The sequence below is a fragment of the Lycorma delicatula genome, chromosome 7, assembly GCF_047948215.1.
Source record: "Lycorma delicatula isolate Av1 chromosome 7, ASM4794821v1, whole genome shotgun sequence".
Lineage (NCBI taxonomy): Eukaryota > Metazoa > Arthropoda > Insecta > Hemiptera > Fulgoridae > Lycorma > Lycorma delicatula.
Window position 1 is genome coordinate 105,931,953 of NC_134461.1, and position 16,376 is coordinate 105,948,328.

General features: G+C 26.8%; 1 protein-coding gene across 1 annotated transcript in view; it reads left to right on the top strand.

The window, feature by feature from the left end:
- Positions 1-16,376, top strand: part of LOC142327790 (nose resistant to fluoxetine protein 6-like) — a 275,777-nt gene that overhangs the window by 149,507 nt on the left and 109,894 nt on the right. Inside the window, exons 2-3 of the mRNA XM_075371127.1 lie at positions 6,594-6,775; positions 14,169-14,341. Coding sequence (XP_075227242.1) covers positions 6,594-6,775; positions 14,169-14,341 — 355 coding nt within the window. The remainder of the gene's footprint in view (positions 1-6,593; positions 6,776-14,168; positions 14,342-16,376) is intronic.

Sequence of the window (16,376 nt, forward strand, 5' to 3'; positions counted from 1 at the left end):
TTTTGGCATGACTCTCGCTACAACTTTTTACTTAGTCATTTTGCAACACAACAGGGACAATGTGTTTATACTGTTTTCATGTGTTAAGTAACTCGTTTCACATTTTTGATCATTTTATCTCTATTTGTTTTTTGTCTTATTGTTTAGAAATGGGCAAAAGAAAATTTGTGTTTAATGTTAACCTGCAACAGTAATACAATTTTTTTAAATTATGTAATGACGGTAACAATGAACGTGTTAATCGCACACTATGTACTGGAGAACTTTCTGTTGCACGTAAAGGAGATATTGAAGACCACGTGAAAACAGCTAAACATAAGAGTGCTATAAATGCTACTGCTTCAGCAAACATAAGAGATTTTTTTAAAGCTAAAGATGGGAATAACAATAACAGTGATCTGGAGTGTCCTGCTAAAGAAGCTACATTTTCATACCGTTCGTGCTAGACACGAACTCAGTTTCAAAACATCAGATTACACATCTAAACTGGTTAAAAGTTATATGACAAAATTTCATCTGCTAGAACCAAAACCGAGTAAATTATTTTGATATTTATATTTGATAATGTTTTGTGTTCTTTGGAAAACATTAATTATGTAACAGTAATGATGGATAGCTCAAAAGTAAAACTTGTTCTGATTGTTGTAAGATATTTCAGTCTGGAGGAGGGAATTCAAGTTAAACTATTAAATTTCGATCAAGTGTCAGTTGAAGCTGCTCAGATTTTAACTCTGTATCTTTTACAGTTTGTGAAAAAATACAAATTTGAAGAAAAGTTGGTTTGTTATCCTGCGATAATATTAACAGTAATTTTGGTGGTGAGAAGAGAAAGGGGAATGAAAATGTGTTCAGAAAAGTTCAAAATGATTTAGATAGACCTATTTTAGGAATTGGTTGTTTAGCCCACATTGTACACAGTTGAGTACAAACAGCATGCGATTCTCTACCCCTGGACATAGAAGTTATTATTATAAAAATTTATAAATATTTTCACATTTATATAGTAAGAATAACAAAACTTAAAGAGTTCTGTGAATTTCTGGAAACAGGTTACAAAAAAGTATTATCTCATAGCATCACAAGGATCCTTAGTCTGTTACCTGCAATAGAAAGAATTCTTTCCATTTTTGATGGTCTAAAATCAGACTTCTTATCTTGTGATAAATACCCAAAATTATTATTTGATTTTTTTGAAAATCTAGAAAGTGAACTGTTTTTGAAATTTTTATATAGTACTCTACAGTTATTTAATGATGTACTTAGAAATTGGAATCTAATTCTATTACAGCAACAGAAGCATTTCAGACAAATTGTGAATTAATTTTTCAACTTCAGGAAAGAAAATCCCACAAATTTATACCATCTTCTGCCAAAGAATTGCTATGCACAGACAATTTTTATAATTCTAGTATCAAATAGTTAGAGTTGTGGAGAACCAGTTTTGATAAAGTTAGTAAGTTTTAGTGGATAAATTTACGAACTGAAATTGCCTGTTCTGATTTAAAAGAGAGTTCACAAGTTGTTAATAAAATTGTAAAAGATTCCATAAATATTGATGACCTAGTTGATGAACATACACTGGTAAACCAGGTAATTCAAAAAGATTCAAAACCAAAGGGTAGGTTGTTGTTGAAGTTCTGAAAAGTACCAGATACTATTGAAGAGAAGTGGAAATCAATCTTTAAAGTGTTTAAAAAGACTGATATTTCATGTTGCAATATTTCTAAAATGGTTGAGTTTGCAATGTGCACTGGTGAAATCTGCTCCAGTTGAGAGTTTTTTCAATTACGGGGAACATTTGTTCTGCATAAAGGGATAGACTTACAGTATCTACTGTTAAACATCTGCTAAATTTTTTAATTAATTAGAACTTTCTTGTTGTAAATTTTATGATGTAATTAAAACAAGCCATTTCTGAAAAAAGTCATGTCTACTGAAAAATACAACTGAATAAATAAAATTTAATGTTTCAGTAAACTGTTAAGTAATTTTTTAAGTAAATTCAAAAATTTGTTCTGGGTTGGATCCAAAAATATATATGGTAAGCCTATATCTGATACGCCAACAGAAAGAATACTAGAACGTGGAAAGTTTTTTTTATAAAAAAATTTGGTTCTTGGAGTTTCCTCCATTCAGAAGTAGGATCTGAGCAGATAAGATAGATACTTATCATTTTCAAGATATAGAGCTGGGCTAGTATGTTATGGGCAAACTGTAGAAAAAAGCTACCACTCTGCGGCAGAGTGTAGCATCTCTGCCTTTTATCTGAAAGGATATGAGTTCAAATCCCAGTCAGGTTTGGCATTTTTCATACACTACAAAATTCATCTATCATAAGTAACGTAATTGGGTAAAAAATTACTGCTACAAAAAAACATTGCTCTTTAATATAGGATAATTAAAGATCATGCGGATGACAATTTTGTATATAGTATTTTTATGTAGTATAATTTTTTTAAATTTATTTAAGCATATATACATATATATTTATATAGCCTATGACACTCCTGGTAATGTAAGGATTGTAACACAGGGTCATACATCTAAAATGGTTCAGCCATTGAACTGCTACGTGGAACAAATATTCATACATACATACACCCTAAATACACTCCTTTTTGGGTAGTTGTGTAAAAAGTATGGTGGCAATTATTATAGCAATTTCTGTAGCATTCACCCAAGGAATAAGGAATAAATTAACAGGAAAGAGAAGGAATAAAGGGAGTTATCAAATATTAATGAATACTTCTGATCAGGGTATATCATAATTTACCATTTTTAACCTTAAATTTACCATTTATCATTTTATTATATGCATAATATCAAGTAACAGAATTAGTTAATAGTAACAAATTTTTTTAGTGTGAAATATATTTTTTTTTAATAAATTTTCATCCCTGAAGTCGTAAATACTTTTAATTATGAACTAACAAAACAGGAAGTGTAAGTGGTTTACTTAAATATTTGTCAATCACCTTTATTTGAAGCATTGCATCATCATCAGAAGTATAATTATTTTATTTAATTCATCAAACTTTTTAAAAATGTTATTGCACATATAGTAATCATCAAATAAATAGAAGCTGTTTTAATCATAACTAGGAGAGCATTTCCAACTATAAGTTTATTATAATTTCTGTTTAAGATAGTTGTTCTATACAATTTTTTTTTTAATTTCTCATGTATTAATTTTAATAGTTACTTTTCTGATGATGACACAATACATCAAAAACTGGTTTTAGATAAAAATAGTTATTAAGTTAACCATTTAAATTTTCAGTTATTAAGGTTCATTATTCTAAATGGTAAATAAAAATTATAATTTTTGCTTTTAAGATTCACTTCACTAATTTTTATATATTTTAATCATTATTTAGTGTTTTACTTGATATATAACCTTATGAGATTAACGACAATATATTTCATTTCAATAAAACAAAACCTTATTTAATATAACTATGAAAAATATTTTGAAGAAATTGATGATTTTTTGGAAATATTGGTCAGATATTTAATTCAATTATTTAACAAAAAACCTTAATGATTGATTTTTATAATATAAAAATGAAGTTTTATAATAAAGACAAAAGAAATATAAAAATTTTAAAGTGGTCATAATTTTTCCTATTTTTCCTATTATCAATCGCAAGAACATTAAAAATACTTTCATAAATACATGTTATTTCTGTATTAGATTAAAGAATGCTTTCTATAAAAGCAGTTAAATCTAATCAAGTTATTCAGAAACTTTTTTTTTGTCTTCATTCATTTGACTGGTTTGATGCAGCTGTCTAAGATAAGTGCCCTATAAGGTTGTCTCTTCTTTTAATTATACTTTTCCAAATGCTTCTTTCTTCATCAATTTGCCCCAACACCTCTTCATGTGTTATTTTATCCACCATCTGATTTTTAACATTTTCCTGTAGCACCACATTTCAATAGCTTTTAATCTTTTCTTCTCAGATACTCCGATCATCCAAGTTTCACTTCCATATAAAGTTACGCTCCAAACATATACTTTCAAAAATCTTTTCCTGTTGTTTAAATTAATTTTTGATAAAAGCAATTATATTTCTGGCTGAAAGCTCGTTTTCTCATTTTCATGAAAATAAACAAGTGTAAACAAATAAAATAAGTTCTGATTCAAAACCTTACTAAAATAAAAATATGGAATGCTTCTAAAATAGTCAAAACATTTGAGAATAATGCCATTCATTATTTAGCTTTTTATCCTTGTAAAAAAAAAAAAAAAAAAAATGTATATTAAATTCTTTCTTCTTGTTAACTGGTAATATTATATATGTCTGCTGATTTCCTAACATTTAAAAAATGAAACTTGTTTCTTTGAAAACCAGTTTTTTTATTAATATAAAATGTTTTTTTTTTAATGTGGGTCATGCAACTGTCTTCCCTTTTGTTCTTATCATTCTTTTTTTTACCACTCACTTGAGTGTAATATTTCATTACTTATTGCGCAGTTATAATTGTTATGGTAAACATAAAAAAATAAACTGTTAAATCATTAACAATGATAATTTATTTAATTAGTTTAAACGATGACAGCAGAAAGTCTCATCAGAGTTTGATGAGTTATATCAGTTTGATTTTATTTGAGATTTTTTAAGAAGTTCATTCATTTAATCAAATATCTATCTGTAACGAAGTACATTTTATGCCAGTAATTGATTGAATTAAAATTCTGTAACAAAATAGAGACACTTCTGATCATTACATCCTTACTTCACAACCCACTGCTCAAATTATCCTCTTTTATAACTTATAAGAATCTGCAAGTCATTTTTTTATTCTAATGAGTATTCTACAGAATCTCATTGTATTAATTTCTATAAACGTAAAACAACCTTAATGTTGAAAATATGTGTTTTCAATTGAGATTATTATATCATTTGATAGATTCCATATTATAAGATTCTTCTAATAGATTATTGTTTATTTAATTATTAACAGTATTTACTGGATTCTCAGTAAATTTGCAATTCCTAAAAACTGTCAGGAATATAATTCAGTCCTATATTGTCAGGAATTGGCATCTTGAAAATAAGACAATGTCGTTGTAAAATAGCTTAAAAACTGACAACAAAGTTGTTGTACTTTCCTGGAATTGGTTATTTATTCTTATATAGTAGAAAAATAAAGATACATGAAAAAAAATTTTTAATTCAAAAAATGTACATTAATCACCTTCCAGTATTTGTTTTTGAGTTTTCCACATTTACTATTTGGGTGAAACAAATTACATTAACTAAAAAAAGTTTTTAAAAATTAAAAAATCAATATTTTTAAACTTTGATAGCACCCCCACCATCAATATTGCTCGCAAAGTATTTTTTATTTTAGGGTCACTAACACTACTACTATAGTTAGAAAGATGTAAAACATTTTTGGTTAAAAAATGTGCAATAAATAAAAAGATAGCTTTTTCAATTTTTGAGGAAGGGGGAAAATTTGGGAACATTTTTTTTTTTAAATAAGTAAATAAGAGTAAAATGAGTACATCTTAGAATTTTATGAAAATGCTTATTTTATAACACGCTTATCTCACTATAACCCAAGTGGGGTTATGTTTGCAAAATTTTGAGAAAATTGTCCCCAAAGAGACCCATCCCCTAGAGATATTGATCCTAAAATTTTACCAAAATAGTGCCCCGTATACATGAGTCTTTAAGGTAAATTTCATCTAAATCAGTTTATCCAGACAAAAGTTATGAACTTCAAACATGCTAACATGAATATTCATACAAATATTACCTCCCAATTTTTTTTTTTTTTTTTTGTTTTTTGGGATCCCTGGGTCACGAAACGTCAAGAAATATAAAAAACCCAACTCCCATTTTTTGACTGATTATCATATTTTCCTTCTTCCGGTAGAGTTCTATAAATATGATGCTAGGAAAGTAAAATGTTATTTGAAAACACATTTTCTTTTATTTAAATAAGGTTTTACTTAGTTTTTAAGTACAAGGAGGTATTGTAATCGCAAATAATTTCAGTTTTCAGATTTCAGTGGAAATATCTATTTTGACCATTCCTGAATCCATTTTGACTAGTTTCGGCATGACGTATGTATGTGTCTCGCATAACTCAAAAACAATTAGTCGTAGAATGTTGAAATTTTGGATTTAGGACTGTTGTAACATCTAGTTGTGCACTCCCCTTTTGATTGCAATCAACTGAACCAAAATTGTTCAAAGAAGCCTGAAATCAAAAAAAATGTGGATTTTTTACTTTTCTTAACTGCAGCAATAAGCCCTCATTGAGAGCTTTTCAACGATATATCATAAGTGATTCTTATTTTCATTGGTTCCAGAGTTATAGCTAAATAAAATTTTAATTAATGAAATATATGGATCGCACAAGGGATTGTACGATCGTACAATCGTACAATACAAGGGATTGTATTGGATCATCTATGTATTTGAAAAAAATACATGCAACCTTAAAAATAACTAAATAAACATCTTTTCAAATATATCAATAATAGTAATTCATTGATTTATATTCTTAATAATATTATACATTAATAAATATATTTCAGAAAAATCTAAAAAAATATTGTTTGTTTTTTGTTACAGTGACTGACGCAAGCGGTCGTTACTCATCTCAGTTCTTTTTTGGTAATGACTTCTGGCTGGGTTCACATACTCTTTGTACTGAACTTCAGAATACTAAAACAAATCATGTTGTGCCACCTTTCAGAGCATCATTCCATGTTGCGAAACTACAAATCCAGTTACACCATGAACTTACACCCAAGGTTATACAACAATATTATGTACATTTTTTTTTATATGTAATAAATAACTGGTTATGTTTGTTATTTTATTAAAATTAAATGAGTTTTATGTGATGTAGTGAAATTTTTTTACTCTGTATTTACTCATTTATTTATTAAATTGCATAATGAATGAATGCATTTAATGTTAAATTTATTTATTACCATGTGTGATTTAAATTAGTTTATATTGTTTTTATTTTAAATTTTGTAGTTGTAGTTTGTAATTTTTATATAATTTCAAGTGCTACTTATCTTTCATTATTGTAGTAATTGATTTTATTACAATTAAGGTTTGCATAGTGCATTAAGGTTTACAGTATAGTGCATTTTATGAAAACTTTTCCTTTTTTTATTTTAATTATTATGAACTCAGTTTCTCTACATTTTTACAAAAAACTACCTTGCTTGAGCAACCTTATATTTTAATATTTTTAATCTATTTATTTTAGCAAATCTGGATTAAAGTACATTGAAGTTTTTTGTTGTATATATAAATTACATTCATTAGGATAAGCTTTATCACAATTTATATAGCGATAAAGATTTTATTTTTTGCTTAGTGAACTCTGAATAGAAAATGCGATTCTGTAATAATATTATCATTAACTTATTTTGTTAATCTAAAATAAAAAATTTAGCAATATTTTGGGGTGTAATAAAAGTGAGAGAATTATTTATTTTTAAAGATTATTTTAAAAAATGTTCTTCTTTAAAACATTTTTAAAGATGGTTTGCTTCTTGAAGTAACATCTTATATTTTAATAAGCAGCAATTCATAAAATAAACCATAGGAAAAAACTATTTGTTAATGATTTTTAGCATTTTCTATATAAATTCTTGTTTTCAATGTAAATTTATTTTCATAAAAGCTATGATATAACACACTTTACCAAATATTTTTTTTTATTTATACAATCTTCACATTCAGGAATATTTTGGTATAAGAATCTAATTATTATATATTTATCAAAGATCTTACTTTTTACATAAATCTCAATTTATTATAGAATGTTTTCTATGTTTGTCAATCAGATTTAATCACAAATTAAAAAACAAATCTATTTCAGTAGTATACTTTATTTTATCTAACAACTTATTTTAAGCCCTATGTTTCTTTGTAAAGTGCTTAAATAAAATCTGTGCTCAAGCAAAGCCTGTGAAAATTAACAAAAACTCTGGTCAAATCAGTTATTGAAACAAAATGTATATATTATATATAATTAAATACTCAGTACTATAATATATTAAGTTTTATGATATACAGTTTTTCATTATCCATTAGTTAATTAAAGGGAAAGAGGCAGTGTAGAGGTTACAAAAAGTTTTACTTTCTTTCTCTAATTGTATTTGTATTTGCCTACTGATATTGATGCAGTTTAAAACTAACAGAATTACTCATAAAATAAATTTTCGTGGACTCATCATTCTAAAATGTAGTTCTATTCTTTCCTCAAGTTTAAACAGTGAACCATGTTATTATCAAGGCGTTTTACAACAGTTACTTGAAAAAAATCCGCAAAAAGAGATCAGAGTTTAGCAAGACAACTCTGGTTCCTTCACCACAATAATGCGCCAACACACTCAGCTTTGTCAATTCGTTAGTTCTGTGCCAAACATCAGATGACTGTCCTCCTTCAGCCTCCTACTTGCCAGACCTATCTGCTTGTGATTTTTTCTTATTTCCAAAATAAAATAAGTGATGAAAGGACACCATATTGAGACTATTGATTACATTAAAGCAGATTCATCACGAACCATAAAGGCCATTTCAAATGAAGCTATCCAGGGCTGCTTTGTGAAGTGGAAACACGACTGGGTAAAGTGTGTGAATGGGGGAGGGGAGTACTTTGAAGGGGGACAAGGACCAATAATCAGTAAAATTAATAATAAAAATTAAAAAAATAAATTTTGATTATTTTCTGAACAGACCTCGTATATTAATGACTTCCTTTTTTTTGTTAACTTAAAACTTTTAATGTGGATACAGATCTTACACTTTTTTTAATAATTGTAAAAAAATTGTAATTTTTAAAATACAATAAAAAAACATTAAATGATGTAGAGTACTAAAATAGGGTTGTAAATTAGTTTACTATAGTTATAACGCTATCAAAGACATTTATACTCATTTATAACAAAAACAAAATGTGTGAAAATTTATCTAAATAGATGTTTAATTTTCTTTTTTTTTAATTCTCATTCTTTGGTGATGTAGTTATTATATAACTTCATATTACAATAGCTGTATGTAGCAGGAAGTTTTCAAAGTACAGGGTAAAGTGTGTTATTTTTGGATATTATAATTATTGAATGCTAAAATAATTTTAAGTTTATATATATATATTTTAAAGAGCAGCATCTTATATAAATAAGTAAATGTATGGTAGCAGTAATATATTTAAATGCCTAAATGTAGGCATACAGTACTGTCTACTCTTCAAAGTATTACATATCATTTTTTGGTGAATAATAAATCTCTAATCAGATATTATAATATAATAACTACTAGAATTCTTTTAAAAGATAATTCTTAAGTTTTGTAGCTCTACAGCCTATGGTGGGCTTTGGCTTCTTTTTGGTTTTACAGCACTGGTTTTTTACAGAATTGATTGTCAACCCTCATTTTGAAAGACCAGGGACACTTATGTAGGATTACCATTCTGATTGGCCTCCACTTTAAAACACCAAGAATTCATTTTCCACCCACTTCCATCTGTCTATATATTAACAACCCACTATGCATTATCTGGGTAAGTCAAGGGCTTATGGAAATAAAATTTATTTACAAAACTGATCAACTGTAACTACAGAAAGCTTTCTCATGATAAAAAATAGGAATTCACTAATATTTTAGTAGTGAATTTATTCAGTTTCAGTTTACCGCCAGTGTATTTTACCAGCTTTTGATTAGAGCTGTAGTCTGCCCTAGATTTATCATAAAATCTCATAAAATAATAATAAATACATGAATAGAAAAAACTATTGGGAGAAATTTTTGATTGTATCAGAAATGCAAAGCAGGCTTGTTTAATTTATTTATTAATTCAGTTTTGTAAAACGTGCTGTTTCCATGAAGCAGAACATATTTTAAGCTAGATCTATTTTAATAATAAATGAAAATTTTTAGTTTTCAGGTGTAGACTTTCATGTATCATTTTAACTACTACATATTTATTTGTATGGACATTTATAATAATGCTTATTTTGTACTACCTTTTATATAGTAAGAATTATAAATGAAAGCTCACAGATGTTATAGGTTAATAATGAAAAATTTTATTTCAGTTAAAAAATAGTGTCACATTTTGAATATAAAGAAGTAAAAGTCACCATAATTCAGATGTATTCAATCTTATTTAGACACCATTCTCCAATTTGGTTTTCTCTCCATTATTATATTTCCAGTTCCTCTGTAATTTTTAACACAACTGTAATATTTAAATTAATTATGCTGTAACATGTTTTATAATTAAAATAATTACTTCTCTGGACTAATTGGACTGGTTTCATTTTTAATTTAAATTAGAACGGGATGTAAACAGTGTGGTAGTTCCTTAGTGAAAGTGTACGATTAAATGATGGAAGTTTAATTTTGTCGAACACTACACTATGTAAAATAAAATGTTTTTTTCTATACTAACAGTATATTATTCATTTATAATCATAATTTAACATTTCCTATGGTAATTGTTATCTAATTATATTTAATAATATTAAAGATATATGTTCACACTCAATTACTTAATTGGATATTAATCTTTTACAGTATTTGAATTTTTCTTTTGAAAATTTCCAATGCTAATCAGTAGTACAATGATTAATTAAAAAAACTACAAACTACAGAGTTTATTCTCATTACAAGTTTACTTTTTAACTGTGACTTTCTACCTTTTAGATTTTCAGCATGGCTATAGAATCAGTTTTCTCATTATAATTTAATCTTTATAAATTAATTATATAATACAGAAAAATAAAGGATAATTATTTATTTTATTTTAAGTTTTTAATAGTTTTGGCTGTTAGTGGTATTTTTATTTGAGATTTTAATATTTCCTTTTGATGAAAGTATATATGGAAAAAAGTAATGAACAAAAATATATTTACATAAAGAAAAAATTGAATGTTTAAATTTTTTAAAAATGTAAAAAAACAATGTGTATTTACTTCCTTGTACCAAGTAAAGTAAGTATTGCATACACGAAAAATTTCAGTTACCAGATTTCAATGGAAATATCCATTTTGACCATCCCTGAATCCATTTTTACTAATTTTGTCATGATGTCTGTACGTATTTATGTATGTATATATTTCACATAACTCAAAATCGATTAGCCATAGAATGTTGAATTTTGGATTTAGGACTGTTGTAACATTTAGTTGTGCACCTCCCCTTTTGATTGCAATTGACTGGACCAAAAGTGTCCAAAAAACCCCAAAATCCGAGAAATGTGGATTTTAGACTGTTTCTTAACTGCAGTAATAAGTCCTCATTGAGAGCTTTTCAACGACATATCTATCATAAGTGGTATTTATTTTCATTGGTTCCACAGTTATAGCCAATAATTAATTAATGAAATATTTCTTACAAGGGGAATGCACATTGGTTTATATCAGACTTCATCTTCTTTTTTTTAACTTTTTTCCTTAATTTAAATATATTGATTTATTAATTATTAATCTCATTGTAAAAAAAATTATGATGAATAATTCAATAACAAAAAAAAGAAAAAATATCAGAAGTTTTTAATGAAATAAAATTTTATGTACTTTTCATTTTTTTAAATGTGTAAATGTAATTTAATATGCGTACAAGGAAGTCATGTGTTGTCCACATAAGATTTTTATAATATGTGATCTTTTTTTTTTACTTTTTCACACCTTTTACTTCATTATATCAAAACATTTAAGAAAGGTCAAAGTATAGATTGATAGAAATCAAATTATTAATGAAGTAATTAATTATGATTGGCCTTAGAAAAATTAGACGTAGTTGTTTTATGAGATAGGATCTATAAATACTATATTTATTCATGTCAAAATGTTTTTAGCTGCATGCTGGTAACAGTGACTAGCTCTGTAATCTCAATGTCTTGCTTGGTAATAATAATATAGATTAATTATCTCTAGTAAAGTTCTTATTTATTATGACCATGTAGATTATATTTGCAAAAAATAAGCTCAACTATCTATACCCAAAGATTTTTATGTACTCAAAATTTATAGTTTTTAAACTATTGAAGAATGGTATAAGTTCAGGGTTTGAATCCCAATCAAGCATGGAATTTTTCATATTCTATGAAATCTGTATCACGTATTCCCACACACAAGTTGAGTTTATGACATTAACATGATTTGACACAAAAAAATCTATACATTAGCATTCTAATATGAATTTTATTAGAATTAATTATAATAAAAAATAGGAATATATTATAAGAATTACATTAGCATTCTTATAGAAATGCTCTCCATTTTTAAAAGCAAACAGGTACAAGAAAGAATCAAAAAGAACTTCTCAAATGAACTATCTCAAATGTAATAAACATTCTAAAAATTATTACAAGACAAAGTTACTTAACATTCCAAAAAAATATATTGTAAATAATCTGGCTTAATATGGCTTCCTTATTTCCAGCATCCTAGTAGAAATCTTTCTGCAACACACAAACACATATAATTTCCAGCAAAAAAACATACAAATTAATATACTTGATGTTACCATTTCTCTATACTAATGGCACTATAGACAATATGAACAACTATTAATATTAATTAACAAAATTCACCAGAAGTGAACTTTACAGCTGAATACAAATAATAAACAAATTAATTTTCTTGACTTCACCATCATAAAAGTAGTTAACATAAACATTCCTTAAAGATAAATAAAAAGCCAGTAATGACAGGCACTCTAATTTCTTTCATTCATAAAACTTCAAACCACTCAATCCTTATATAAATTTATAGTTTTAGAAGTATGATGCGTAAACTAATCATCAGCATACCCATAATCACCAGAAGATTGCATAAAAGTGCTCATCTACAAAATAGCACACACTCTTTGACACATTCCTACATAAAATTAGTAAAAAAAAACAAAGATAACCAAATCAAAAATCACATTATATTTGTACTAACATACTTAGTCAAAACTCAGAAAAAGTATCTTAAATAACTCAAAACTGATGGTTGAAAAACAGTACTGGAAACAAATAACCTTCAGAAAAAAAATTAACAAATACAATTCACCTGGATTTTATAAGTTAAACTGCTCAATATTCAGCATTGAACAAACTTTCAAAGCTTGTAGCTAAGGTACAATCAACTTACAAAGCATTTCTGCCCAACACTAAGTTAAGTTTTGCCAGCCTCTTATTAAAACAAATTACAATTCTATAAAGATTAACAACAATATGATCTATACACATTTATTCTATGCCACATCTTAATTCACCAAACATGAAATATAAAACACATTTGTAATAAATGACAGATAAAATTCAAATCCAGCATATTTTTTGGTAACATGCTAAACATATTTCTACATGAAATAACATCAGTTGATGTCAGAATGAGATCAGTAGCATCAGTGTCTGAAGTTGGTTCAAAAGTGACTATAAATTTTTTTGCAACTGAAGAACACAAAGTATTAAAATTTACTATAAAAAAAAACCCACTATAGGTAAATGTATATGTATTTGAAAAAACCAAGGTATTAACTTTAAAATCAAAATTATAAGACAGTAATTACATGTTTTTCCAAGTAGAACTCATACATTTCCTCTGTAGTTTCTCTTATAACTATGTTTTTACTTTAAACAGTTCTTTTTCTATAAAATTTTGCATTCAATGTCATTAGTATATTTTCTTGAACATTATATTACATATCCTTCTGATATATTTTCAGTCCTTGGAATATTTTTATTTAATTTTATTAATTCTGATGTTATGTAGTTCATATTCTATTCCATTAGACCTACTACTGCCATTTTCTTGCAAAACAGATCATTGTCCTAACAAAACCTCAAGGAGATTTTTTTCTCTTGCAAACTACATTCTTATTTCATTTTATAATAAAAGAATAATTTAAAAAAATGCACATACAGATGTTAGATGGTTGATGAAAAGTAACAAATTAAAGAGGATTTACTACAGTTTATTTTAAAGAGTAAGTTATTTCCTTCCTGGCCAAAACAAAATTCTCTTACCAAGCATTTATTCCCTAATATTAGTTGATGAATTAATGTTTTTGTAATTATAGTAGTTGTAAAACATTTAAAAAAATTGATTACCCTATTTTTATTTATTGTTATTTTGTTTTTGCATCGTGGAGAAAAAAACATGTATATAACTAATGTAATTTGTTTTGTAGAGTCGTGAAATTTCTTTGGGAGTTTGTTTACCTGCATCTTGTAAAGAGCAAGATGTAAAAATACTTTTACAACCTGATAATACTCCGAGTGAACACTCTTTCCAAGTTATAAAAGTACGTCCAGTTCCTGGAGATTACTCATTATGGAGAGATTCAAAGTTACATATTATCGGGTCAGTACATAATTTTTATGTGTCATAATTTGTGAGTGTAAGAAAAGATATGTAATGTGTTATTATCATCGTAGAAAATGCATTAATCATTTTTCAACAGCATTGTAGATAAACGGTACTCCTCTCTAAACTTGCATAGTTTGATAGGTTGTAATTTCATTCAAATTAAACATATTATAGACAGATCACTTGTAAACAAGAAATTCTAATAAATTTTACATTTTTTCAACTTGTAAAAAGATATGAGCTATCCTTTTGAGAATAAGCTTAATATTTTAACCAGTCAGTTTATTAATGTTATAAAATATTATAAAAGTGCAAAAGTAACATTAAGGTGTTAAGTAACAATTAGTGTAAGAAATTTAATTCATTTATATTGATCTATGTATGTAATTTGTATTGATTTGTATTTGATGTATTGTAAGAAATTTTTCAACTTGATAGATTTTGACCTTATAATTTTAAATACTCATTGATTTACCTTGGTTAAAACTAATGAAAGGTGATCAATACCATAAACAAACTTTAAAAAAAAAGTAAATTATACTTTAAAACTCAAAATCAGGTAAGAATATTTTCATAATCTGATTAATAAAGATTTGCTATAAAAAATTAAATATGTTTGGTTAAATATGTTAAAATGTGTAATTAAGAAAATAAATAAATTGATTGCAATGACAATCTTGAGTTTATTAAAGAAAAATATATTTATGAATTATTCTCTCCAAGTGGAGAAAGTAAACTCCCAAATGTTTTAATTATATAAATTAAAGCATTAGCTAAAAATTTAGTGCAGTAGATAAATTTAACTTTAACTTCCAAGCTATTATGTGTATAGTTTATGTAATATTAAAGAAATACTATGCCAGCCCTTATCTCATATTTCACAGAAATTATAGTTTTTAAGTGTCATATTATAATCTATAATGTATTCAACAACTGCCTAACATTAAAATTCTTTGTAAATGCAGTTAGTACTCATACATTTTATTTAAGCATTGATTAAAACATTATTAGATCATTAAAATTTTGAAAAAATAAAATTAATCTTCTAATGATTTCAATAAAAAATTGCAATACTGTTACTTCATTGTCACACTTTGAAACATATGAGGATTATTCTTTTTGGCAAAAATAGCTGTGGAGGCAGTACAATTGATAAGAACAACTGATACTTTCAGAACAAAAAGTTGGTAACCCTGTGGTTAGTTTTCATCAGTTGTTTGAGTAAAATTGTTTTACTTTACAACCTCAAAATCCATTTTACAATGGTGAGCTCTTGAAGTTTGCAAATTAGTTGAACAGCATGCAGTGATCCTTTTTTTTCTCTTCAAAGATTCCTTTGAAGAGCAAAAAAAATCTGGTTACTATTTACTCTCATAAGACCAGACAACACAGACAAGATATATGAACCACAGAAATTTTTACAAGTAGGTAGAAGAATTTAAAGACAGTTGAATTTCAGTGACTGATGACCACCGTTGTGGATGTCCAGTTGAAGTTTCAACTTGACCACTTAAAACTTGCATAGACTCTTTCACCCAAGAAGATTGACAAATTACAGTTGAAATTATAGCTGAAAAATTACAAGTAAATGTTAGTACAATTCATAAACAAGTTAAACCGTTCATAAACAGTTATCACCAACAAGCTCAAATATGATAAAACAAGCCCACGATGGGTTCCAAGTGGTTGATAGATCACCATAAAGAGACAAGACTTCATTTGTGTGAAAGTTGAAACAATGGTATCAGCAGGAAGGTGATGCTTCTTTTGCACAGTATTCTAATCTGCGATGAGACCTGAATTCACCATTATGAACCAGAATCAAAAAGACAGAGCATGGAATGGAAGCACACGAGTTAACCTGCCAAGAGAAAATCATTATGACAATCTTTTAGTATGCACAAAGATTGTTGTCATATTTACAATTGTTTATTTATAAGTATTGGTCAGTTTTCTAGAAAATCATTGAAAAATTAACATTCTATTATGACATACTTATAATCAAAGTGAAGCCAGCAGCCCTTTGCAT